At 42.8% G+C, this 27,045-nt stretch overlaps 1 protein-coding gene across 1 annotated transcript; it reads right to left on the bottom strand.

Annotated features, from left to right (window-relative positions):
* Window positions 1-1,445: 1,445 nt before the first annotated feature.
* On the bottom strand, window positions 1,446-27,041 carry AUTS2 (autism susceptibility candidate 2; the record flags this gene model as incomplete). The annotated part of the gene is made up of 13 exons (XM_008939898.1): window positions 1,446-2,850; window positions 7,511-7,733; window positions 8,640-8,723; window positions 10,154-10,231; window positions 10,731-10,872; window positions 14,614-14,685; window positions 16,279-16,308; window positions 18,035-18,106; window positions 19,408-19,503; window positions 23,542-23,586; window positions 24,051-24,271; window positions 25,277-25,530; window positions 26,980-27,041. Coding segments are annotated over 13 exons (2,619 nt in total), but the record flags the coding sequence as incomplete, so codon positions are not given.
* Between the last annotated feature and the right edge of the window lie 4 nt (window positions 27,042-27,045).

Raw genomic sequence — 27,045 nt, 5'->3', positions numbered from 1 at the left:
ACAACTAAACCTTCAGTTGACTACTAAAATAGATCTCTGATCATTAGAAACAACTGTCTGTAGGTAACTTTTTTCTTTTTTTTTTTTTTTTGTTTTTTGCCAAAACAGGATAACAACTTCAGATAGCACTTTAATACACTAGAAGACCAATGGAACTAATTTTATTTCATACATATATTTTACAGTCCAGTAGACAAGATATTGAATTCTCTCTGATAAAGTCATATTCTCTCCAAATATTTAGACAAGAAACTTAACGCGTTATAAAAAAGTGTGTTATGAAAAGACAGATTTCAGAAGATTGATGTATATTTTTAAAAAGGACCGTGTTCTTCACATTATTTCATGTCTTGTATGATTAGGGAACACCAAGGCTGACCTGTTAACTATTCACAGACTTTATTACCAACTGAAATACAACAAATCGCATTATGAAATCTGCATCGGAGTTCATTAATTAAACTACTGATCCACAGTTGAAAACATATCCATCATTTAGAAAAGTTAATAGCTTTCTTGTAGGATCTGTTTCAATGTAGCTAAAAATCACTTAAATCCCCCACACCCCCCAAAAGAAAAAAAAAAAGTGTGTACAGATAAAAATGACACACTGGCAATAAGAACAGACATGAACGGCTATAAGCAGATGTTCTTCCAAAAATAAATTTGACACGTGAAGTGACGAGTTCTGGAGAATATCCAGCATTTGATTATTACTCTGTTTAACCCAGATGAATGTGACTGCAAACCAACCTGTCACAGCTACAGTCTCAGTGACTACAGACCGCTAACCCTGACGCCTCCTACGGGGCACAGGAGCTACAGTAACATCAGCATCTTGATGCGGGGGTTCAGACAGGGAACTACACTTCCAACGGGCTGTTTCTTCATCAAAACAAGCAAGAGAAAGAGGCTTCTAGCATAGATGAGCTTGTTCAGGGAAAATATGACTTTAAGTATGTTGTGTGTTGAAAAGGCTCCTTTGAGTTATAAAGGCTTTTGTGAAAAGCCTTAAAATTCATTGCATAGTTGAAGGGGTTTAGCTGTCTATAACAATATATGGAACACAGCATAAGCAGACTGTGTTGATCAATATTAAGTTTGCAAATAGCACAGTTTAAGAAGTATTAATGTATTATGTTACTTAATTTTATCTATTTACATTTGTACAAAGTAAAGCTTTCATCTTACCCTTTTTGCATATATGAACCATTAACCCATGAAGCAATCTTTTTACATAAATATCTACAATTGTCTTCACTTCAGGTCTGAAAGAGCTTTGTACGGGTGACATCGGTGGTGGCTTGTTTCTAGTCAAATCCCTCAGATTAACGTCTTGTTCTTCAGTTCAAATTTTGAAATTTTTAAGCTAGAAATAAAATAGAGTAGGAGACACGAGGAACATATGGACTTGGCTAAAAGATCTGGAAAATTTCAACATGTAATATACAAAAAAAACCATTTCAAAATCTTTGCACTCAGGTCTATACATATTGTACAGTGGGTCACATCCCCAGTCTGTATCAATGACTAGTAAGAAGGTCTTTATATTATGTTCATTTACAACGTCCTGTCCCTCTTCCTCTGGTTTTTGTTTAGTCTCACTCTGCTTATCGAGCTTCGATGTCCTTGAGGGTGTGAGAAGGAGGCCTCTCTCTCATCTCTGCTGACAGAGGAGTAGTCCTTCTGGGAGACCCAGGCCGAGGTCCCAGAGTAGAGATGAGAGGCGGAGGGGCGCTGAGAGCTGCTGTGGGAGGAGTTTTATTGAGGATGCCGTTCTGGTGCCCCGTCGGGGGGCTGACTCTGGGGTAGTGCATGCTAGGAAGTCCTGGCGTGATGAGGCTCGGGTGGGGCAGGTGCCCCTCCAAGGCGGCCGGGTGAACCGAGTGCAGGCGCGCGTGCTCGTAGTCCTCCCGCAGCATGTGCAACCGCTCCCTCTCATCCAGGTGGTTGCCCCTCTCATGCTCCCGTCGAGGGTCAACAGAGAGAGGGTGGTGGTGATGGTGGTGGTGATTGTAGTCGTGAGGTTCCCGATCCCTGAACGACCTGTCTGCTTCGTATAACCTCGGCGTAGAAAGACGATGAAGGGGGTCATTTCTTAGCAGAAAGTCTCTGCCCAGGGGGTCTCTCCGGTGAATATCCAGCTCTCTGTACGGATCTCTTAAGGGATCTCTCATTGGATCCCAGTGGAAAGAAGGGTAGGGGAAACGTTCTCCACCAGGAATTGGGCTAATTCCCATAAAAGGGGTCATCATGCGAGTCCTGTCCAGGCCACTGATGCTGTTCATGTGATGTATACCAGTTACACCTACAGTCATGGGCATAGACACTAGAGGACTTGGATGGACGTTAGATGTAGATATCGGTGGTGGCTGATCAGATGACCTATGAGTCTGAGGTCCCTCAGGTTGAACATCATGGTCTTCCTTTCGCTCCTCCTTCACTTTGACTTCATTGCTCTTCTTCGGGTTGTCGTACGCCGGCTCGTTCTTCCGCTCGGCCTCACGGTTTGAAGTACTGTTGGGCCTGGTGCTCTCCACAACGGGGGGCCTAGCGTAGGGCGAAGGAACCCTGGGCATTTGCTTAGACTCTTCCACCACTCGGCTTTCATGGCTCAGGCCTTCCTTCTCCGAAATATAGTTGTCCTTCACCTTGTGCTCTTCAACATTAATTTCCTTCCGCGATTCGGAGTGATCCCTCTCTCGTTCTTTGGGTTTCTCTTTTTCTCGACCCTCGGGATTCAGATGGCTCCTGATCTGCTCGTTCGAGCTGCGGTTATGTCCGAGGGAGTTTACTGGGTGGATAGGTGCTGGCGAAGGATGGCTGGAGTGTCTTTTCTCAATGCTTTCCCTAGAAGAAAGAAGTGTAAAAATGAAGGCACGAGAAACTCTGTGAATGAAACAAAGCAAAGGGTGTCTGACTTTATACTCTTTGCTCTGCAGAAAGCCAGTAACATGCACCAGTAAATGCACTGTTCCTTTTGCACACCCAAAACACTGACAGAACAGCCCATCTCTGAACTAGGCCTATTCTATTATCTCAACCCAGAAGAAGATCCCCAAAGCTGCTTTGTGAATGATCTGATTGAGATTTCAAACCCTGAAGTCCACAGAAGGCTTCCAAGGGAATCCAGCTCTAGTACACATACATCTAAGGTAATGGCCTTAATAAAAATAAAAGCATATGCATTTCATCCAAAAAAAGTGAGGCAATTAAATCCAAATTACATGGTTATTAGTATTTTACCTGCTTCTTCTATTAACGATACATTTAGGAAAATAGATGACACTTTGTTCAACTGGCTTTTTCAAAGATCTCTAGACCTATGTACCTTACTGGTTTCTTATCTCTATTCTCTTCAATCATCTAAGCTTCTCAGTTTACTTCTCACAATCCAATGTACTTCTTAAAACTGAAAAGAAACCTTCTCAGGACAGTAGTACTGATGGTGACAATGCACCTCTCTGAACAGGCAGGCACTTCTCCAAGTGTGCAATGCCCTTCAGTGCAAGTGTTTTCCCAGAGATGGCCATCAGGTGCAGATTACATGTTGACTTCCTCAGCAGAGATCAGTCTACCCTGTATGCCCATCATTTGGGGTGGCTCTGGAAACATCACTCCCCTGGAGCCAGCTGCTCTTCAGATTACCAACTCTTTCCTGCTTCTAGGGTAGAGCAGGCAGAGCAGGGACAGGGCCAATGCTTCTCCCTGCCAGTGATAGGAAGTCTCAAAATACTGTCCATTTCATCTTTTTATTTATGTTGCACAAAATATTAAAGAATTATGGTCTGAAATGGAATTGGTACAGAATGGATTCTGTACCATTATTTTCTGGAAGCAGTGTTGACCAGGAGCTGTTATGGGCAACCCTAAGTGAAAAAGCTTTCCTATTTCAAAAGAATCAAATGCATAAGTTAAATCTAATGCCTCAGTTCCAGTGACTTTAACCTCTCACTAATTTCAACTGGTCTCTGAGTTACGTCTCTTCACAGAGTTAGTCAGTGTTGGAGACGTGCTGTTAGCTGAGCAGGGAAATCTGTTCATGGGGAGTGCTGGACAATGGGCTGTTAGAGGCAAAAGTGAGGGAAGTGGTGAGGCCCAGGCCAGTCCCAACCAGCTCCAGCCTCCTACACCACCGTCTCTTTGGGTGCTGCAGCCTCCTCTCAGCAAGGTGCAGCCTGAACGTGCTCAGATGAGGACAGAGGCTGGAACTCACTCTGGACAGGGTGAGCAACACTGGCTGGCAGAAGGGCAGCTCTGAAGTGGACACTTGCTCCTTCACCTGTGCAGTTTCTGCTACCTACTTTTTTTGCTGAGCTGATCCACGTAAGATTTCTACCTGTAAGTACTTCTGGATGGTGGAACTGCAGCGCCTACAGAAAAGATATCTTTGAAAAGGAAACCCTCATTATTATATCCTCATCAGATGCATCTTTTGCTGTGTCCAGACTGAAGTGCTAAAACTGTCATTTTATGGCCATGTCTGAGAGATCTCTGAGAGTCCAGAATGTGACTGTTAGAAAACACTTGTAAGATGGAGCATTTGATACCAGAACTGCCTAGTCTGCACTAACTACCAATTAATTCCTTGGTATCAGGTTCTGCTTTGATGGACTGTGTCCTAAACAGTCTGGAAATTGTGTCTTGGCTCCAACTTCCCTCCTCCTGCTCTCCACCAGAAGTCAAGGCATTTGATTTAACAGCTTCCAGATTTGGACACTGAGAATAAGTCAAGGCAGTCCAGTGAAGGCTCCTCAACGAAGACTTGATTCTTTTACACTGCTGGGAAAGCACTGGCTTGTGGACTCTGCAATACCCAGTCTTTCATTTATTCTGCTCATGGGACTAGTTCAGAGGGCACCATTAATTGTTTTATTTCACTAGGAGAGCTCATTGAGTCCTTTTGTTGATATTTAGTAAATTTTCTATGTAATTGATGCATTTAATGCATAAAATTTAGAGAAAATAACACGCATTTTCTGTAACTAAAGAAAAACATCTGTGTGACCAAAATAACATATTCCTTTACCAATTCCATCCTGTTCAATTACAGTGATGGCATTATCTCAAGAGGCTATTGATTAGAGCTCACTTAAATGAACTACATGTAGTTCAGTGGTCAGAGAGGGAGTAACTTTTCATCATCAGATTTGCCAAGGGTTCCTTAGGTTAATAATATGAGAACAGCTCTAAGCCTCTGTCTCCACAAAGAAGAAATTTCAGATCATGTTCTCAAATGAGACACTCCTTAAAACAAAAAGAAACTCTCCACTACTGCAAACAAGGCTCCAGGAGAAAGCAGGGACTGTACCAGGACATTGCAGTGTGACTCCCCAGCCAGCTCTGCACCTAGAAAGGGCTCACAGACTGCAGTTTCCTACTGTCACAGCTGTCATGAGGAGTGAGCTTATCTCACTGCAGCTGGGAGGGGGCCGTGGCACGCTGGCCACGCAGCTTATTGCAGAAGGGCAACCAGAGATTCACTCACTGCACTCCACTCTTAGCACTGACCCAAGATGGGAAGGGCCAAGCCCAGAGCTGCCTCAGAGGTACCTCTCCACTGACAAAAAAAGGAAGTCTAGATGAATGTTTTTGGTTAGACAGGTCATTTGGGGGCTGACAACGTTAGACCCTTGATGATGGGATGATTTTGAGATTAAATCATACCTCTGGGTAGGATTCCCAGCTCTTCCTATCTGAACAAATTAGCTTAAAATAGGTAACAGAGACTAGGATCTCAACTGGAAAGCAGGGCTACATCCTGGCCCTGCTGGGTGCCACTGAAGATAAAGAACAGGTCTGAGAGGCTCCCAAACTCCTCCAGGTGTTATCTACATGGGGAGCTCGTCTCCAGGAAGGGTTTCCCAGCATCTTCTCATACAGACAACAGTGTGAGCATGCTGCAAAGCAGAACTCTTCAAAACCACACAGATGGATGCACAGCAACACTAGATCAGCAAAAACATTACTGTACTAAACTGAGAGCCATAATTGTGCAGGAGTATGAGGTATGAATGACGTTTACTTTTAAGCTCTTAAATTATTGAAAATAAATATGTTCTGAGCTATGATATGGAGTTCAGGCAATGCCAAAGCAGCTTGCAAGGAATGTAATTTGGAAAGGGATTTTCTTCAGCAGAAACACTTCATAAGAAAACAATGAAACAGCAACTGAAATAATCACATCATTCTAAAGACTACCCATATCATTAGTAACTAAAATGCTTTGCCATTCAAGCCAGTAAAGTTACTCACATGCTTAAGCATTTTGCAGGACAGAATCCCCAATTTCTAACAGCAATTTATTTTGAAGCATTAACACCAGACATGAAAATAATGAAGCTATGCTACCAAACAGAAAATATTCCAAATGGAAAATGTAGGTGAAAAGATCTGTACTTTGACTTGCTCTTCACATTTTACAACAACATAGAAAAGCTCTTAAATGTATTTTTAGAATATCTAATGTGTTAGCATAACTTCTTTTAGAAAAGGCTACTAATGCTTATCGTTGGATTAGTGACAGAGAAGTCAGAAAAGCCCATCTCCTAAATATTCTTTTATGTTAAAAAATTAGAAACCAATAGTCATTATGTAGGAAAGTAATGTGCAAACTTAACAGGAAAGCCATTAAGCCACAACTGAAAAAGCTTCAATCAGCCTCTCTACATTTTTCAAGGAAGGCATGACACTTGCTGAATGGCAAATTCTTATAATTTGGTACTTATATGTTAAGAGGAATTGTTACTGAGTTAACTGTATAATGGGAACAGTCCTGACAAAGAAAAAATATGACCAGGTTTTACTTTCCATTAACCCTTCCCAGCCTGGACATGTTAGTGTGCAAGTCCATGTAAAACACTGAATAAAAACTGTGCTTGGAGGTGTGTAACCACAGGGCGTGGGTGTGTGGCTTTTTGAGGGGAGTTAAGGTTCACTGGATGAACTGCACGCTCTGAAACTTGCTGTGCTACTGGAACATGACATACCCCCTGCATTTTAGTGTTGAAATTTTACAGCTTTATCAGTGGTCGGTCCATTTTGGAAGAGGGAGGCAGCGTTGTCTGTTTTGCAGGCAAGGTCAAATTTACAAGGTTATTTTGGTATCTGGAGGTGCAGATATGCGTCTGATGGACTTTGGAACCCTTGTTTTCATCCTGTCAGGCACCTATCTACACATTAAGTCTTCAAAAGACCTACGACAATGTGACCCACAAGGTAAGAGTGTGTGGGTCTGATTCTGTTCTCACTTGACGCTGCCTGAACTCTGCTCCAGCAAAGCTCCTTCTGATGAAGTGCAGTGCAAGCGAGAAGAGAAACAGAGGCAGAGGAAGAGGAAACACCCGAGTCAGAACCTGCACCCTCCACGGCCCCTCGCGGCGTGGGCAGCAACGTCAGCTCTCCCTCTGCTGAAGCTCTGGTTTAAGCATGTGCCAGGCTGGGAAGGGTTAAAAGCGGAACGGAGCCCCAAGCTTTGAACTAGACAATTCTTGGAAGTGTTCTTTCGTACCTTTCTTTGTCATCTTTACTAACAGATGAGTCTCGTTTATCTACATCTCTATCTCTGTCATGAGCTGCAGCAGATGAACTGCGCTCCAGCTCTCCTGGCTTCAGCCAGGGCGGAGGGGTCGGGAACGAAGGAGGAGTTCGGTGCAGTCGGTTCCAGGGCTCGTGAGGGTTGCTAAAGCTCTGCATACTGGGGCCATCCTTGTGGCCGAACACTGAGTTGGGTGCTGAAATGGTGAAGTGGAAAACAAAAAGGTTTAAGAAAAAGGTATGCTCTAGTGAAGGTACTTACCAAAAAAACTTTTACAGCACTCAGAGTTAAAATGAATACATATTATTGGGAGCTGGAAAAGGAAAGGAAATTAACAGAGATTCATTAGAGGGTCTCATTCCTAAAAATGGGCAGTTTTAATTGGAAAGGGAAATGCTGTGGGTAAAATTGACAAGGGATGACGCAGGAAGAGAAAAGTGACAATGACCCTTATTCCAAATATTTTGGAGGCATCAGGAAAAGACCATTATTTCAGACTACAAATAATGGAACTTGTTGCATTCGATCCTGAAGCAAAGTAAAATATTGTGTGACCAAAATCATGCCAGATTTGAAGTATGGAGGAAGAGAGTGAATTTTAAAAGGATGGTCTTTTGTGACTGGCCAAATCTAGAGAAATGTTGATGATCTGGGACAAATAAATGCAGCTTAGTGATCTTTTCCAGGCACATATCCTGGATTACCAGTGAGAAAGGACAAAAAAAAAAAACACATTCCCATCCACAGCTAGGGATGCTGCACATATTAACTATTTTTGAACATGCAACAAACCCACGAGAAATTTCACAAATGCCTTAGACTCATAGGTTCTGTATTTTTTTTTTTAAATTACTGAATGATATAATGGTGACATTTAGCACTATGTTGAACCCAAACTATTAGAAATCCTAATTAATAGAAAATAATTTACTGACGACTAAAAAATACTGTTATTTAGAAGGAAACAGGTCGCTTTTCAAACTCTCATCTCTTAGTGCTATGTGGTCTAAGCAACAGGTGAGAAAGACAGCAAATAGTCACCATCACTCAATAACCTGAACGACACAGCAAAGAGGGATTCATAACCAAAGAGGTGACTCACTGACTGTGGGGTTCCCCAGTCCCCCGAAGGCGTTGCTACCCACCGCCGTGAGGCCGCTGAAGGAGGCCGGGCGATTGAACGGTTCTGCAAACCAACAGAGAGAGCTGAAGCCTGCCAGCATCTTGGTAATTAAGATAAAGCATTAATGTGTTATCCGGCTAACAGAACGAGCCGGAGCTCGCCGGCATCTCGGTAATTAAGATGAAGCATTAAGGGGTTATCCAGCTGCATTCAGTCCGCGCGAACGCCCAGCCCGTGCCCCTGGGGAGTGGAACGTCATTCCCACAACACAGCAGGGATGGTGAGGGGTGGGACATAACAACCTTTTCATTTATGGCATCATCTTACTACAACTTCCTTTTTCAAAGAAAAACAAGCTGTTAAAAAAGACACGGTATTGAGGCCTGTAAGTAGCTGCTTCATTTAAAACCTGCAAACTTCTCCATTTTTATTTCCTTTCATTCCCCTCCAATTCAATTCCATGGTTGTTCTCAGGAAATGTCCCTGGCTAGCAAGACCATTATTAACCCTGGGCACTGTGCTGCAAACACCTTCAGGCCATGTCTCCTAAACCATAGCTGGGATAGAAATACAATCTCCTGTTATACTGAAACGTCACGCTGACCTGAACATTTTGTAATTCTCTTGATATTTACTGCTAATGCTATATAAAAATCTAGTATGGGCTGGAAACTATTGGAGTCATTTTTTTTTTAGGTACAGTCATATGAAGCAAATTCACTTCTCACTTTATTTTGGAGGAGTCTCACAATTTTGATGAAATTATTTCTGATAAATACCAGAGGAGAGAAGAAGAAGGCCAAACCAAACATTTTCTACAGGCAGCTAAGTGCAGAATGACAAACCTACATTGTCAGGCTGTGGCAATTTGGTGACCCTCCCAAATCCTTCCCTAAGCGAAAAAAAATGCCAATTCAGAGTCTTGATGTCAGGCGCTCCCGTGGGCAGCAGACCACTCACTACACCACCAGGAAGTTAGCAGGGAAATAACAACGTTTGGTAACTTGAGTGGCTCCATTTTTAAATACGTATTCACTAATTTTCACTACTTTTCAATAACAGACACATTTGAGGCCAGATCACAAGATTTTAAGGATATCTTTCTCACTCACTCACATGGAAAAGCAGACATCCAAGTACGAATTAGGAGAAGAAACACCTCTATGAACCAAAGCCTTCACCTTAAGGCATTTTGTTTGACTGGTTCTGAACATGACTGCAGTGAAACCTAACCAGCCCTGTCACTCTGCTCCTCTAACGCCCAGAGTGGTTCCAGAAGTATTTCAAAACATGCTGTCACTGACACTCATGTGTGCATTTAGAACTGCTACTTGGGTAATAGCTAAATTAAACAACTAAAATGCACAACTTGTCAAGGTTAAGTACTCGGGACACTCAAAGAGTCTTCAGTGGGAAGCCTTTAATGGTCTCAGTGGTCAGCGTGGGTTAGTTCTGAGCTGTAGTCGCTGTTAATCAGTTCAGAGAGCACGTACCTAAGTGAGCAGCTGGGTTGAGGAAGTTGCTGTGGTGAGGTGGTGGGCCAAAAGGGGTGCCGGCTGGATGACCCCCACCTGCCAAAACAAAGCAGAAAGGGTGAGCTCCCAGCAAAAACTCAGACAGGGATTCAGCTGTGCTCTGGGCTCGACTATCGTTTCTTAAACGGCAGCTCGTGTCAGCAGACGCTGCCCTGCACTGCGCAGGGCTCTCAGGTTAGGAGCCTGTGCAAAGGGCAGCTGCTTTTCTAAACAGAAATTCCCAGTTAGAGAATAAGGGGAGGAAAAGAGAGCATGTAAAATGCAGCTTATTTCCAACCTGTCATCTCCATGATGCATCGGACCTCACTGTGTGAAGAAATATTCTCCGTTTGTTACCTGCTCGGCATTTCAGTAGGTTTGGCTTTTTCAAAAGCGTATAGAATTTTAAAATATTTATCAAATAGACCAGCAGCCCCCTGGCACGTCTTGCAGAGAGTTCATAAGCCAAAGCATATGGGAAATTTCCTTTTACATGGCAAGGATTAGCATTTTAATGAGCACACCACAAGAAGGGGATTTTGCTTCTCGTACTCACTGGCTGTGGAGAAGAGAGTCGAGGGCCGGGCCAGGTCGTGGGGGTGGTGGATGGCTCCGAAAAGGCTGGGACCTGGTGGCCTGCTCAGAAACTCGGGTTTCAGGCCGAAGTCCAGCTTGTGCGGATCAGACTGCATCTGTTTCTGAAAAGTAAAAATAGGATTTGGAGGAGACTGTCCAAAAAGATAGCAGTAAAAGGCACTTCAGAATGACATGGCTATAGCAATTTATTCATGCTAACTGACATTTTAACAAGGATATGAGTTTTTGGGACTCTGAGCATAGGTGCACAGCTGTTTTCCTGGGAGGGGGATCTAAGGCAGAGAGAGAAAATCTCAGGCTCCCAATGCACATTCCCTGCAAATTTCAGCAGTGTTTTCCCATATGCTCACATCCATCCCTCCAGAGCAAAGCATTTCAGCATGGATCTGACTTAAGGAATAAGCATAAAAAAACCTTGGAAGAGGCCTCAGATGCTTAGTTGTAAGAATAGGTCTGTCTTAAAATAATCAAAAAAGAGCCAAAGAGAAATGCTGCTCTGGCCCTGATCCCAGGTGGGCAGGCACGTCCCAAGCGGCGTGGAAGCAGCAGCTGTGACAGGCAGAGCTCAGCCGACCCTCCGCACTGCAGGAACCCCCCAGACAGGGCAGAGACAAGGCAGCGGGCACCAGAACCAGGAATTTTAACTGGGAAACTGCCATCAGGAAATACTTGATGCAGCACATCTTTCAGTGCTTCTCAGACTGCAATGGAGCAAGCTAGGGGCTACAGTGAACCCGATTCCAGACGAGGCATATTTCAGCCTGAAGAACTGAAGTCCCATTTTGACTGCTTGCACTCCAAAGCACTGGAAGTTGTTGTCTTTATTTATATGGAATTAGAATCAGCAGGCCTTCTTCTTTAAGATAAAGTTGATGAGGTAGATGTCTTGTAAATGATAAGTGGAAGAAAGATGGGCTCTTCTTTGTGCCATGTACTCATTTTAGTGCTCCCTACTTCAACAGTTTTATAGAATGAAGAAGAAAACCAAATTCCCAATTACCTGTGCTGCTAGAACTCCCTAAACACAGATTGCTGATTAATTGTGCAGGTCAGCTGAAAGCATTTACAAACGCCTAACACTGGAGCAGTAGATCTTAACAGTAACTCTGGAGCATGTAACGCTTTATAAATCAGTACTTAATACTGTGCCAGCTCAGAGTATGGACTATTCCAGTGATATAAATATGTGTATTAAAAACTTATGACCAAGTTAATGTGTGTGCCTAGTAGCTGTTTTTCAACTGCTAGTAACATGTCTACGTAGCTATGAGAATAAAACCAAAAAGGCTTTATCAATGTTTTGAGATCATGGCCAGCAAGAACACTGAAATGGAAAAGATGGCCAAGTTAAGGTCATGTCTTTTAAGAAAGCAACACTGTAGTGTTTTAATAATTAAACAAGCTCAGAAAATATAAATGCCTCAGCCGAAGCTTGTGTGACAGATTTTTATGCTGTGAACTCTTTATTCTTCTTTTTAACAACCAAATTATAAACCCCTGACAGGCATTACTCAGAACAGCAAAAGCTGCCTGCAGCTTTAATAGCAGCCATGTGAATGATGCTGTTCTAAATAATGAAAAAAACCCAAAACATCTGAAGAGGAACATGAATATCAAGGATGTGTTAAAAGATTTTGGCATGTGTCGGTTACCTTAAAATGGTACCAAAGAGAACTCATCAGATTTATTTGCTCCCCAGTTGCTGTTCAGGAGAGAGTACCTCTTGAGGATAATCCTTACACATGTATTTTAATCCAGCAAATGTGTAACACCTTAAGTCTGTCCTCACTAACATCAGTGTAACTGTCTACACTCATTTCATGGCACGTTAGATCGGGCCATAAAGCCTTTCCTAAAAGAGACAGGGACAATTATGGAGCATAAATTGTCTCCTGAATCAGGCCAGTGATGGACTGGTCAGTCTAAGAAGGAGTGTAGAACTGCTTCGTGTCCAGAGCTGGTATCCTGGCTTTGCCTGAGGAATTCCCTGGGCATGCAGACAGGTCACACAGGTCTGAGCTGTGCTCCATGCAGAGGTCCAGGCAGGGAAACAGCATCCACAGCTGCATCCGACTCTTCCTGAGGTCAGGAAGGTTGTGTTTTAAAGCCTCCTGTCTTGCCTGCTTCTTCAGCATCTGTTGCCCTCTGCAAGCAATTACTAGCGGGCCAGATAGTTACCAATTCTTCCATGCTTTGCAAGCAGTCTGGTGTCACTGCAAGGAAACTTGAAATCTCTGAGCTAATCTATTTTATTCCCTGTTCTATGGCCAGGCAGCATCTTTTCAGCTTGCGTGGAAGAAAAGGCACCTTCACAACCTTGGGCTGAAATCATTCTCTGAGAGCCCTCAGACAGAGATTCCACATTTGGTGGTTGCATGCAGAGGGCAGGACTTTGCTCCTTCTTGACTGTCCACCATTCCTCATTTTTTGACTGAACTGAGATAGGAAATTCATTTCCCAATTATTCTTGAAATTATCATCACGCACAGCCTCAAAAAGTCAAGTAACACCCTTTCCTGGACTTCTGGCCTTTATTCCTGTTTTTTAACATGCAGGATAGAAAAGTATTAGGTAAAAGAAGTGGCTGCATGAAAATGTCATTTACTACGAGTTATAAATACACCAGTATGACCTCTCTCTGAATATCAAATCAAGGAAGATTCAAAGGACACAGATAGCATGGGAATAATAATTTCATTTCAAGAAAATACCCTTTAAATAAAATTAAAAAAAAAGGACATATAACTCTCTAGGTCTATAATCTTGTCTTTTTTGATAACAGGAAGATGAATGAAGATCACTAGCAGGGGAAACATAAGGAAGCAAAGGAGAGAGATATGTCTACTGCAGCAAATTAACCTGTCAACCTTGTTTAAAAGGGTTATTTTTAAACTCTATTAGCTGCAGATTTTAGTATCTGTTCAACATCTTCATATTCTTATAGCACTACCTTAGTGCTATGGACTCCTTGTTAATTTTACTTTCCTACACAAGCTCTTGACTCTTGAAGTATGAGCACTAAAGAACACCAACCTTTCCTGACTTACTGAAAAACTTCAGGAGCAACACAGAATTTTTCAGTGACAAGCACAGTGCAAATACTATAAAGGGGAAGAAAACTTCTTCACACAGTCCACATGCAATGGAAATACCCTTTTAAAAGAATAAACTATATCTTTTATACACATCTCTGACATCTGTTTGAGGAGAGCCTGAAGTAACCATTGCCCTTACCCTTGAAGTCTCAAAGCTTGTCTAACAAAGAAAAGATTTCCACCCCTCTACCTTCAGTGCACTGAGACAGTGTTTGGACAATGTGACCTGAGAGCAGCCCAGACACGTACAGGTGCCAACCTCCAGCTGTGAGATGGGGTGTGAAAACTCTGATGGGAGCCTGGGCAGTCCCACTGGAAAAAGCATCTTAGGGACAGAAGAAATCTTCCTGTGCCCTCTTCTGTCTGTCAACACTGATAACAGGAATAGGATGCATGTACCTAGCTTCTCCAGACTTAAATTTTATCTTGGTATCTTTGTGCCCTCAGCCATAAATAGAAGCAATGTTGGAGCTCTTCCCATTCAGCTCTTCCTAGCTATAAACTGGTTGTTATCATCCAAGATTTGGTGTCCTCACTCCGATGTATCACAGGCACTCCCTTGTCACACTACCTTTAGGAATTCTGGTATGTCATCACTATGAAATGGAAGGTTATGCTGTAGTGCTACATTTATGCTTTGCTTTAACAAGGCACTAGCCACGACAAGGAGCTGCTAACACCGAGAGGCAAACCCCTCCTCGCGCCGCTCGGCAACGGGCAGTTTTCAGGTGTGCCCAAGAGACTGACCTTGACCTTCTGTTGGTGGTGGTATATCTGCCAGGCGATGTGAACGTGCATAGCACACCACTTGCCAGGTTTCTGGAGAAAACAAAGGGATATGATGTCAGTCAGTAACTTTCAATAAACCCGTCATGCTTTATTCTAGTTCTAGCAGTCTTGCCAACTCTTTGCCCCATCTGTTTTTGTCTAGGGGACTCCCCACACCAAAACAACTAAAAGCAAAGGGTCTCCCTTCAGTGCCTTCCCTCTCCGCCCTCTTGGGAAACCAAAAATGCAAAGAATTTGTCTCTTGAGAAGAAATTTATTTGGATATCCAGGAATGCTCCTGGTCACTCTCCTCCCCAAATAAAGTCATGCCTGGGTTTTACACACGCCTGTAGTCATCTGATGCTGCTGGCCACGAATGCAGCTTGTGTTGCTGAGCTCAATGAAACTCTCTCCTGTTAGCAGCTGCTCTGCATAGCTGGACTGCTTCAAAACTCCACATTGAGTTCATTTCTGAACGTGCAGCTATTCTAACACTGCTTTTCCACCAAAAGATGAAAATGAAAGCACTCTGAAAGATTGCTCTGGTTTTCAAAATCCACCTGTCTCCTTCCTATAACTGCTGGTCTGTACCTCCAAAACTTTGGCTCACGAATATACTGAAAAAACTCTGAGGTCAGTCACTTCACAGTGTTTGGGAGGGCTCTTTGCATCCTTCCTGTCACCATGCATTTAAGTCATGGGGAGGAGTGAGGGAGGAAAAATCAGAGTGCTATTTGGTTTTCCTTGTCCTGGAAACAGTGCAAAATCAACACCTGGAGATCTTGTTTGAAAAAGACTCATTCAGGATATACTTTCTCCAATTTTGTTATTTAGGGGTTTGTAGTTAACAACACAACTAATAACTCCTGCAGATTTAAAAATAATCACAAGAATTCAAGAAGCTCAAGCTACTTGATGCTTCACAAACTATGGCATATGGTCTGCCTTCTCTTTCTAGGTGTGTATCAACCAACAACTAAAAACACACAAAAAATAAAACCCATCTCACATACACACTCCCCTGAACTCAATCCTGTTTATTCACAGCAAGTGGCTGTGCCAGTGGTTTAATGAGTTCATTGGGCTGGTTTGATCAAATCCACACTTCCTTGAACATATTGAAAAAATAACTACAAAACCACTTTTGCATCACTGTAAGATGGGATTTTTTGATCTTTACTTCTAAAGTAAGTTGTGTTTGAAGTGGGGTGTCTGTCTGTACTTGACAGTGATATAATGGGGTAGGAAATACCATACTGAATAACACTGAAAACACCCAGTAAATAAGAGAAAGCAAAATCCTTCAGCCTGCTGGGCGATGACAGAGGGGTCACTGCCAGGGTGGGTCTCTAGGATTATTCAGGAAACCTCGTAAACCAGCACGACAGAAGGACCATCAGCATTTCTCTTCCAGCAGTCATGCTAGGGGGTTGCAGGAGAAGAACAGAAATCTTCCAACTTTGAAAGTGTGTATTCCCCTGGAGTGCCTGCACGATGTGTGTGAAGGAGTGACCAGGCTGCTCAGCAAGCACGGTGTGAAATAGCCAGGATGAAACGTGGCACTGCTTTGTAACTGCTCTGCTGCTTTAACCCAGTGGGGACTGAGACGAGCTTGACAAACTGTATCACAAGAAGATTTCTTACCCTCAACATGGGCCTGAACGGATCTGTCAACTGTGAAGAAGAAATGACAGCTTGGTTACATGCCTGTCACTCAAACAATTGCTCTAATTAACAAATTTGTATTGCTTCATTAAGAGATGAAATTAAAATGTTATCATTTTACTTTCAAATGAAGCTCTTTCAGATAATAATTAGTCCTTTGCCTCCGTATCCGAGCCCGTGTCCCTCCCCCCACGGCTGTCGTACCTAAGTGTTGACAAGCAACTAAACAAGCCTCACACAGAGCTCTCTGTCCTCTGGCATCATCATTAATCTGTTGATTTAATGCTACAAAAAGGGCTGGTTAACTATTCGGAAGAAAAATACAGATCTGTCCTTTGGGCAAACTTCTGTTCTCATCTCTCAAAGCTGCTGAGCTCACGAGAGGATTGGCTGGTGGCCTGGGCCCCTCTTCCACAGGGCTGACCCCATGAACTGGGTTGGAAGGGCTGGAATGGAGTTTCAGACAGTGATGTGCCTGTTCCGTGGCTACGGCGTTAGGTGCTCAACATGTGCATTCCAACAGCCATTACTGACTGACTGCTTGCCCAAGGGGTTCTCTGTCACAAGTGGGCTTTCCCTGAAATATTTCTTACACTGCAACAGATGCTGGTAAACAGGGACTGTATCAATAAACATTTGTCTCATTAATATTTTTGTGTGTGGCCTGGGATTTTTCGGCAGATTATTTTCTTGTTCTCCCTTTTTTATTTTTTGCTCACATTTAATCAATTAATGCTGGAAAATAAATACAATTCATTGGCTATTTCTCATTTAGTTTGGATTTTCTTTTTGAAAGGCAATGCTAAAGGAGATTTATAGGTCTAAGAGGTGCTTTGCAGTTCCAGTGATAGCACAGTACATCATCTTGAAATAATCAAAACTACACGACCAGTTGAAAAGGAGCATAAAGCTAAACGACTTAATGATGGGAGGCTCCAGTGATCTTTTCAATTAGATAGAACAAACAGAAATAAAAAAATATGTTTCCTTTTGGTATAAAGCTCAACTACAGCACCAATTCAGGGCAAAACAAAGTATTCAAACTTGGCATAACCCAAAGGAAACAGTTCTGCTGTACTTCAAAGTTTAGCCATGCCACAGCGTGGATTTTTCAAGGGAGCTCCTCTTTGCTTTTGTTCTGCTAAAAACATGACTGCATGATGCTCCTCATTGCAGACAATGTATATTAATTCAAAATGCCAACAACCCATGGGCATTCGCAAAGAACAGAGAAAGGCTAAGAGCCAAAGTGCTGAGACAATAAATGCTGCTCACATAGGCTACAACTCACAAATCCAGAGGCGCCAAGTGATCAATAAAGCGCGTCTGTATTTCACGGGTGAAATCAATGGTACAGTAACCAAGGGAATAACTGCCATTATCCACATTAAAAACAATTACAGAGTAAAAACATAAATCTTGAAGAGGTTTGTACATTTTTATGTTGAATTGAACTTTTATGCCTTTGCCCCTGGGCTTGTGGGGATGCTGACAGCAAGGAAAAATCACTTCCACTGCACAGTACCTGTTCGATTTTGCTAATAATGAACAGAATTAAGGATCAGCATTTAAGCTGTTCAAATACAACTTCTCTAGCTCTCATTGCCTTAATCAGTTCAGTCTAAGCTTTAGTTTTAGGGCGTTCATTTGGACATATTGAAGATGGTAGCTCTAGCGTTTAAGGTTTTCAGGAAGAACAGCTTGACTTGAACAAAATATAACATTTTCTACAGACCCGTGGATCTTTCTGCAGAAGGGTGTGTGGGACAGTTCCAGGTCTGGCTGCAACATCAATAGGATTGGAAGTCTAGAAACGTGACAAGGAAAGACAACATTAATGAGTCACACAATGCATAAAAGCAACAGAGAGTGAAAAACAGCACTTAGCATTAACATGGCCTACACAATGAAGATGAACGTTTTAAAGAGGAAAGGATAACTATTCTAATCTACTTAGGAATAAATGTATTGCAGTCTCAATTTTCAAACTTTCATTATCCACCAACGTCCCATTACTGTAATCCAAAACACGTGAGGGAACAGGGACTGTTTACACTGGAAAATCCTTCCACTACTGAAAACATGATTGGCAACATACTTATGACACAGCATCTAAAGCAGGACCTGGAGGACCAGGCTTGTGCTCTGCTGTTTATCAGTAAAGCACTGGAAGAGGCTCAGGCTGCCAACATGACTGTCAGCACACAAAGCACCAGTCATCTCTTTATGCACTGTACAAGGATCTGAACTCCATCCACAATGAACTGCTGCCATACAGACACCAGGAAAAAGCAACATCCAGTTGAGAAAAAAAGGTTTTTCCCATGATTTCAGTGTGAATATTCACCTAATCTAACAAAACAAAGCTTTGTTGGGAAAAAAAAATTACAAATACTACATTTAGAGATTCTTCCCACATTAAAATGAAGAAAAAAAGAAATCAGCTACAGCATAACTAACAATTAACAGTTGTTAACAGTCTGATTACCATACATACAAAGAATGCCACTAATGAACCACAATTTACATATTCAGTCATTACAGTGGAGGGGCCAATTTAAGAAAGAAGGTGTCTTCTCTGCAGACACTTCAGCCCTGATTTCAGACTTCAGTTGCAAAGACAACAGACTACAGAGTATGATTTCCTCCTGGTTATAAATCAAGAGTGACTTCACAGAAACAAGAGAAGAGAAGCTCACACTGCTCACAGGGATCTATCCTAGAGATCACAAACAAGAGCAGAACACGATCAGAGTACTGCACTGTGCTGGAGCTGTGAGAGAATTATGGAAATGAGCAAACAATAGTGATCATATTTTCTTAAAATCTTAATTATTACATGGCCTGACCTTAATGCATACCATCTGAGAACTAATTGTATTGCTTCTAAAGTTAACTATGCCGTTATGTGTATTTTAATTTTTTAATATACACAGATATCTGAATCTGATGAGAAATAACTCCTCCTTGTAATAAATTTGGAAAAGTCCAATGGTCCTCTGTGGAATTAAGCTGTAACTCAGATCTCAATTGCTCCAGAACCTGAACCACATGCTAACCCCAAAACTAACCTGACCCATAACACCAGCACACCTGAGTATTTCTTACCTTGGGCTGAAATGCTCCTTGCAGCGAGCCAAAGGGGCCAGTGGGAGGAATCATGGGAGGAATCCCTGATACAGCTGGAGGATAGGAGTGAAACAGCTGCAACAAAAAGAGAGAAGAACATAAATACAAATGCACATCAAAATGAAGACAGGAAGCTGGACGAGAGATATTCCTGCAGAACACCAGGGAAATGGCACATGGAGAAAACTGAGAAGCATTGAAGACGTGATCTCGTTGCAACGATGTTAGTTAAAGCAGTCGATGAAATGTTCACAGATGTCATGATGTTTAGAGCTTAAAAGCAGTTGTGAAATCATAAAGCAGCAACCTGTCCCCTGGATGAGCCCATCACAGCATAAAAGAGACTTTCTTTTTAATCCAAACGATAATTTTTTTAATTGGATAGAAGTTTTAAATGGTTTCATTTTGAAACTGTGTCTAGAGAAAAGGCAAAAGACTGAGCCAAATAAGACTCAGAAAACTATTGTTTAAGTGAAAAAAAAAAAACTCTTACAAGTTGTAGGATATTGTATCATTAAAACTCCATTAGTACGTTAGGATTTCAATATTATCTGCAGGAAATGAGGAAAATACGTGCAATTCTTTCTTCATTAGCCTGTCTGAGAGGATATCCTGCCACATCTAATATTAGCAGAGAGACAACCTGATTTGTTACAAACCATTATTTAAAAGGAATGCTGAGGCAGACCCCCCCAAAAAACTGAGGGTACTGTTTTTAGAAAGACAGGCTACTAAGCATAAAAAAGCGCACACCTCCACTGACCTCACTGATCCAAATGTACCTGTTCTAGGAGAATTTAGGAAAAAAAAAAAAAACCACAACAAAAAAGCAGTTCTGCACTAATGCAGACAAACACACGGGAAACAAGCAAGTCAATCCTAACCTCCAAATCTTATCTTGTCTCTGTGGTCTGGCTGTCAATCTTGTACTCATGCTGTAACACAGGTAAATTGCCCAATTCCACAGCAAATGCTGAGATTACACACAAAACTCCTATCTGGTATGAGTCGGGGATTCAAAGCATCACACTCCAAATACATTCTCACTGTGAAACCTTGGGATCTAATGGGGGATGGCTGCTAACACTGCTGGTATTGCCACCCAAAAACCTAAAGGGGGTTATCTGGCTGATGCAAATTCACCTCTGAACAGAGCTGATCAAAAATCACTCTAGTGTGTGCTACTTTTAAGGTCAAAATAAATGAGTTAATGGCCATCTGACCAGAAGCAGGACTGGGCAAAGTAAAAGACTGGACACACGGAGTGGGCAAACACTGAGAAAAAAATCACATCCCAGAGTAAATCAGTATTGCATAGTTTTGATATTTTTTTTTTTTTTTTAATGCCAGGCATATGTATGTGCTTTTCTTAATCATTTTTCCTTCCACTAGCTTATCTGGCAAGGCCATTTATTCATACCGTATTTACTGAAAGCTGAGAAAATATTTCAGTATTTTAGAAGTATCAAAAGATTTTCTTGGTTTAAAAGCACGGTATCAGGTCTCCTTTCATAATACACTTCTATTGTTGTTTTTAATTCTATTTAATTTGGACCTGATCCATTCAGTGATGCAGAAAGCATTTTTAGATTAGCTGATACTGAACTGTAGGCATTTGAGAAATCATTAAGAGACACATGTCCTCATTTACAGTAACTTTTAATGGGTAAAATGTGTTTTAAATCCTCTAGTGTCTTCTGCATTTAGTTCTCTGTGTAATGAACTAATTCCAAACGATGGAAAGAGACATAACACTTAATATTATCTTGGCTATGACTAATAATAAGCAATCCTTTCCTTAGAATTTTATAAAAGTGGGTAAGTTAATTGTGACCGTTCCTCAAGGTCAAAATTATTGATAAAATATAAGTATTGTATCTCCAGGATCTCTTTCTATCAGTTAATTTCCTCTAGCCTTCAGACCAAATCTTTAATAGTCAGTGTTTCCTTTTTCTCCCTCTCTTTTGAGCAACATTTTCCCCTTATAGCTTCTTCAGGGAACAATGTGGTACCCACAGCTCTCCTGGGGCCAGGTGCAATTTAGCACTGGACTTGATGCAGTGTGACCTCCAGGTAAAATTAATGCCCCCCCCCCCCGAAATTATTGTAAACCCAAAGATGCCAAGAAAGAAAACTGTTTTAAATCTTTATATGAGCTTCTATGTGAAGTGTGTTCCCTATTCTAAAGTAGACTGATGTTAAGGGAACAGGTCTTGTTTTGCAAAATGCCCTTATAAAGTTTAAAAACATTGCCAGCTATTTTTAAGATATCTGAATTTTTGGCATGGATCTATAATGCAAACTCATCACTAGGAACAGGAATGGAAGTGCCAGTTTCACACTTCTACAACAGGAAAGGCCCTATTGGCTATGCACTTGTGCTTTTGGATGCTGCAGCTGCTCAGGGAACTGCTGCAGGCAGTTCCTCTGTTTCCTAAATAATCCATAGTCACAGCAGAAGAGACTACTGAAATAGCCTGGCTAGTATGGCCCTGCTGTAGGTTAAGAAATACTGTCAGCCCTATGTAATGTACAGCCATCACGTTGACCTTCTGGTACTAGCTTGCTAAATATCCAACAGACACGACAGTGATTTCTTTGCAGCCCCTTCCCAAGGACAAACCCTTCCCAAAGGAAGGGCAGGGGAGGCACGAGGGACAAGACCTCTGCTGGTGGAGCTCCGCCAAGTTCAACAGCCTGACTCACTGGCTAGCAGAGGACAACCTGAAGCCTCTCCCTACTCTAAGGAGGTAATACCAGGATCTTTACAATTGTGGTAACAGCCAGATTTACAGGAGATTATGTCACCGCATCTGGAAAGCTTATACAGTTGGGAGACTTCTGCAGTGCTTCCCGTATTACGTGTCGACTTCTGGGCTGTATTTGTCTAGAAATCATTTACCTATTTCCCAGCTCTGTGTTCTTGCTTGAATCAACACGCCACATTAATGATAATATATCTTTTGAATCCATGTAAAGCTCAGCAAATAGGAGAGCAATTTTGCAAACAATGATGCAAACGAGCAGCATTACCCTTCTGAGCAGAAGTGATTATCGTAGGCTTAAATGTTTGCCTAATACTCCTAGAGCTCTGATCCTGCAAACACACTCTCACAGTTAAAGTTACTCAAATGAGGTGTCAGAAATGAACAGGACTATTCACATGTACTACAGGCAGAAGCTGTTAGTAGGAATCATTGTTTAATTGGTACAACAGGAAGCATCACACTATCACCTTAACCAGTTTTTTTTGCCCAGTTCCACTTCTACGCAAAACCAACACATAGAGCCAAGTGCTTTGCAGATTTCTGAGTGCTGATGCAGTACTCCTTCTCTCATCAAAATATCACTATGGGATTTACAAATTCTTGTATTCGACCAGGTACCTGCCTCTGCCAGTAGGATGAAGGAAATACAGCCAGTATTTCAGCAGCAAATGAATCGGTAGATTCAAACCTTTAAGAGCAGAAGCTTTATGATTAACTGGTATATTAAAAATCAGTTCATCTCAATAAATAACATTTTTGGTAGCTCTTAGATAAACACATCTAGTGCATAGCTGGATTTATGTTGCTGTCATCAAATGGAGCTTTCAAAACATAACAAGCCCAGTGGAGCAGATGTGCCTTTGAAATCTGAAGGATAGGACAAGTTTTCCGATTTTATAAACCAAAATATGATATATTAGGAAAACTATTAGATTACCTATCCCTGAAGGATTCGTATGATAGTTTGTCATTTCATTTCAAGTTTCTTAGGAAAAATATCAGTCTAAGGGTTTGTGGCACAACTGAAACACAGTGATGAAATTACTGCTCTCTCCTGCTTCATGTAACAGTCAGCTCTTCTGTCTCATCTTTTTCACATCAAACCTGCCTTCAGACGGTGTGAGAGCAAGAGATCTTTTGATTGGAAAAGCTGATACTGCATCTTTATCAGAAACAAGCACCACAAATGCAAGCCTTCAAAAGCCAAAGCAACCAAGAACGATAATGGTAAATCCTGGAGTGATGATTAGGGAGAGATTGGACACTGTGCTGTTGATTGAGTGGTGATCCCAACCCACCACAGAAAAGCAGTTAAGTCAGTTTTAAAGAGAGTAATAAAACTCACACTGTGACGGTAGAAGGGGTCAACTTTTGTAGGGTATTTGTCAAACTGCAAAGGGATCAAAGCACAAACTAGTTACTTAATATTTCCTTGATTTGGTTCTGTTGGTAAAATTGAAGACTACTTCTCTATTATTTGGCAACCAACAGAGAGGAAAAAGTATGCAGAAAATTAGTTTCCAATTAAACTCTTTGGGATTTTCCTTTCTTCAAGGTAAAACAAGGTCTTTACGAGACAGCAAAAGGAGGAGGCACCAGAGTGCTCCACTCCAAGCGCTGCAGTCCCACTTCAGAGTCCCCTTCAGCCAGCAGCCTCGTCCCTCAGCCCCTGCGCTGCCACCTGGACCTACTGCACGCGTGCCCATCACGACGGTGGGCAGCCCTTCCTCTCCTACCCAGCCACAGCGGGCAGCAGAACACTCCTTCCCCACGGCCTGGCAAATTCTTAAAGGTTGGTAATAAAGAATAGAGTTGTGCTCTACTTATCCTCACATTTCTGCCTGGGGTACGCACCATGGGCGGTGCTGGCGTCGGCATGATGGCAGTGGGTGGGATGGCGTGAGGGAAAGGCGTGAAGGTGTGCTGGTGTGTGTGCTGGTGCGTGTGCTGGTGCTGATGCTGGTGCTGGTGGAACTCGGTCCTCAGGTACGGCGGCGGGCCCAGGGAGGCCCCGCGGTCCGCGCTCTGCGAGGCCAGGAATCGCGTGTTCAGCTCCTGGCGCAGGAGATCTTGTTCTGAAACACAAACGGCAAAACAGCCCCCTGTGAGCTCAGGGCTTCTCCCAGACCTCCTGCCTCGTGCTTTGGGCTGGCTGTGGTAGCAACGCTGTACTTAAAACTTCCTGGAGGTAAATCCCAACACTGTGCAGGGTACGAAAGCTCCCTGGGATCCCTCAGAGACAGCAGAACGTCTCCATTTCCCTGCTTTCACCAAGCCTGTCTTCACTACAGCATTCCTCTGAGCATGAGAGTTCTCCCTAAATTAGTATGGATGTGGACATCGTCCTAGATAAATGAGGAGGCTGGGGCAAGCTGGAGTGAGAGTAAGCATTGAGTGGCTGCTGATAACATGAGTTCCCTGCTGCATGGACACAAAACACTGTTACTCAAACATTGATAATCCTCCATTTTCTTCCCCCAGATCTCTCTCGGTGACCTGGGAGGAACAGACACTTTACATCTCCCCACAGGCAAAGTCTGAAGAACACAATATTCTCCACTGTCAGAAATCTCTACTTCTCACAAAACCTTACACACACAGGGGCTCAGGACCACTGCGTGAACAGCCACTGGAGCCCTTCCCTCCAGCCAAGGAAGCCACGCTGAGCACAGACCACAGCTGCAGCAAAGACATTCACTAAGAGGGTCACGGATCCTGTGTGAGCACCTTGTGAGCTCTAGTGTGCTTTTATCATGAGATAAAAAAAAAAAAAAGACATGGAAAAAGCACAGCCTTCCAAAAACATTCATTCGCAGGGCAGAAGACAAGTCATTGGGTATGTCTGAGTGGTTTTTGGCTTTGGTAACACTCCAAATTGTTTTGCAGTAAGTATAGCTTCTACCCAACTGACAGCCCTCATCAAATGCATTAAAAATCATTATTCTGACTAAAAGTGGAGAATCCGCTTCCTACACTGCAGCAGACACAGAATCATAGAACACTTTGGCTCGGAAGGGACCTCTAAAGGTCATCTAGTCCAACCCCCAACACGCTCGGACCACGATCCATCTGTCTCTTACCTGAGTAAGTACTACCAGCTGGGTGTCCTGGAACCTGCAGCGTCCCTGACGTCAATGGAGGTGGAGGAGGCAAAGCCGTAGGAGGGGCAAACATATTGGGGTGATGTGGGTGTGCGGGGGGCTGGAGGGTGGGCGTGAAGGTGTGCAGCGGGCTGTGGCTGGGTAGGGAGAGGGGGAACGGGGAGGCCGAGGGATGGTGAGATATGTGTGGAGGAGGGGCCTGAGTCTTGGCAGGAGTGCTGCTTCTGCTGCTGCTGTTAATGAAAAGAAAAGCCATTAAGCGTTGCATGGAAGCGAGAAAAGCTCCAACCGTACACATACACAACCCCACCACGTTAAACACATCACTAATGTGAGCTACACATTACAAATGCAAGTTACTTTCCAAGCAATGCCACTGTGAAACTCCTTTCTCCAACCATCCGCTGTACCTTTTCCACTATCTTTTACTTCCTGTGGTCTCTCCACACCAGAACCTGAGACATATTCTCCCTCTCTGCAAGAGGTTGATACTCTGTCCTCCAGCAACACAGGAATGACACACAAAGGAGTAATCAGCCCTGTGCATTCATTACTTAATTATCCGGTCCTTTCTACATGACTGCTTCTGATTCATGTTTTCAGGCAAATGAAGCTCAAAATCAGTGATCGCTGCATTAATAAAAGTTTAATTTTTTTTTTTTCTTGTGACTTGGTAAGATGAAAGACTGCAGAAAATGTGGAAAGAAGTTGAGATAGCAACAACAGCTATATGCTTATTGTACAGTTATGCCTCTCTCTACACCTATGAAGAGGTCGGACGAGTCAGCAAATAAATATTTGCGATTACCCTGGTGGCAATTTTTCAGGTTTCACTTCCTACTGATCAGAATTTAAAATATATTCACGTAGTGCTTGATTCTACTTGTCATTATTTCAAGCAACAACACGCTTTTATTGCAGTGACTTTTAAAGACATGCAACACCAACTTGGTTAAAAACAAATCGAAGTCTTAAACACCTCCCAGACTTTAGTCAAACCATGAAGGAACCATAATGCCAGGTCACCAGGTGTTGAAGAGCACCATTTGCCTGCCAGAAGCTCAGATTTGGGGAAAGCTGACCTAGTATTAACAGCACTAGCTTAGAGTAGGGGGAACCTGAGGTCTCTGATTCACAAAGACATCACAGGTTCCTGTAAACATGTTGCTTGAGGTTTATCTCACTCTGGCCAGATAAAGAGAAAAACACTAAAGACTGCAAGGTGTCAGCAGGGCAGAAAAAAATAAAGCTTTAAAGTCACTGGTGCAAGACCATTTGTGCTAGGCTGTCAGCAGGGCCAACAGGAGCTGTACCCTGCGTCTTGCTCTGGGGCATGTCGGTAGCTGGAGAAAGCAGAAGGTGTTCACAGAGTCAGAACTCTTTAAGAAATCAGCCTTGAGAGTACAGCCCAACCTGCAAGAATTGCAATTGTCTTCCTCTGACCTATATTGCATAAAATCGCCCCAAACCAACCGCAGTACGCAATGACAGATGGGAAAATAAAGGCCAATTAACTTAAGCCCTTAAGGAAGGCTAGATCAGAAAGAAAGTGATCCTGGCCCATTGCAGGGCAGGAATTAGCGTTAAATGCACAAAGTCCCCTTTACGTCCCACCGACGGGACGTGCTGTCCCTCCTCCAGGTAATTCACCCCGGCCAAGCTGCGTGCCGCCGCTCGCCTACCTTAAGCTGTTGAGGCTCAAGCTGCTGCTGTTGTAGGCCGAGAGCGGCTGCGCGAGGCCCTGAGCG

The sequence above is a fragment of the Merops nubicus genome, unplaced genomic scaffold, assembly GCF_000691845.1.
Source record: "Merops nubicus isolate BGI_N331 unplaced genomic scaffold, ASM69184v1 scaffold615, whole genome shotgun sequence".
Taxonomy (NCBI): domain Eukaryota; kingdom Metazoa; phylum Chordata; class Aves; order Coraciiformes; family Meropidae; genus Merops; species Merops nubicus.
The sequence above is the reverse complement of the archived record's forward strand: the minus strand, read 5'-3'. Positions and strand labels throughout refer to the sequence as shown.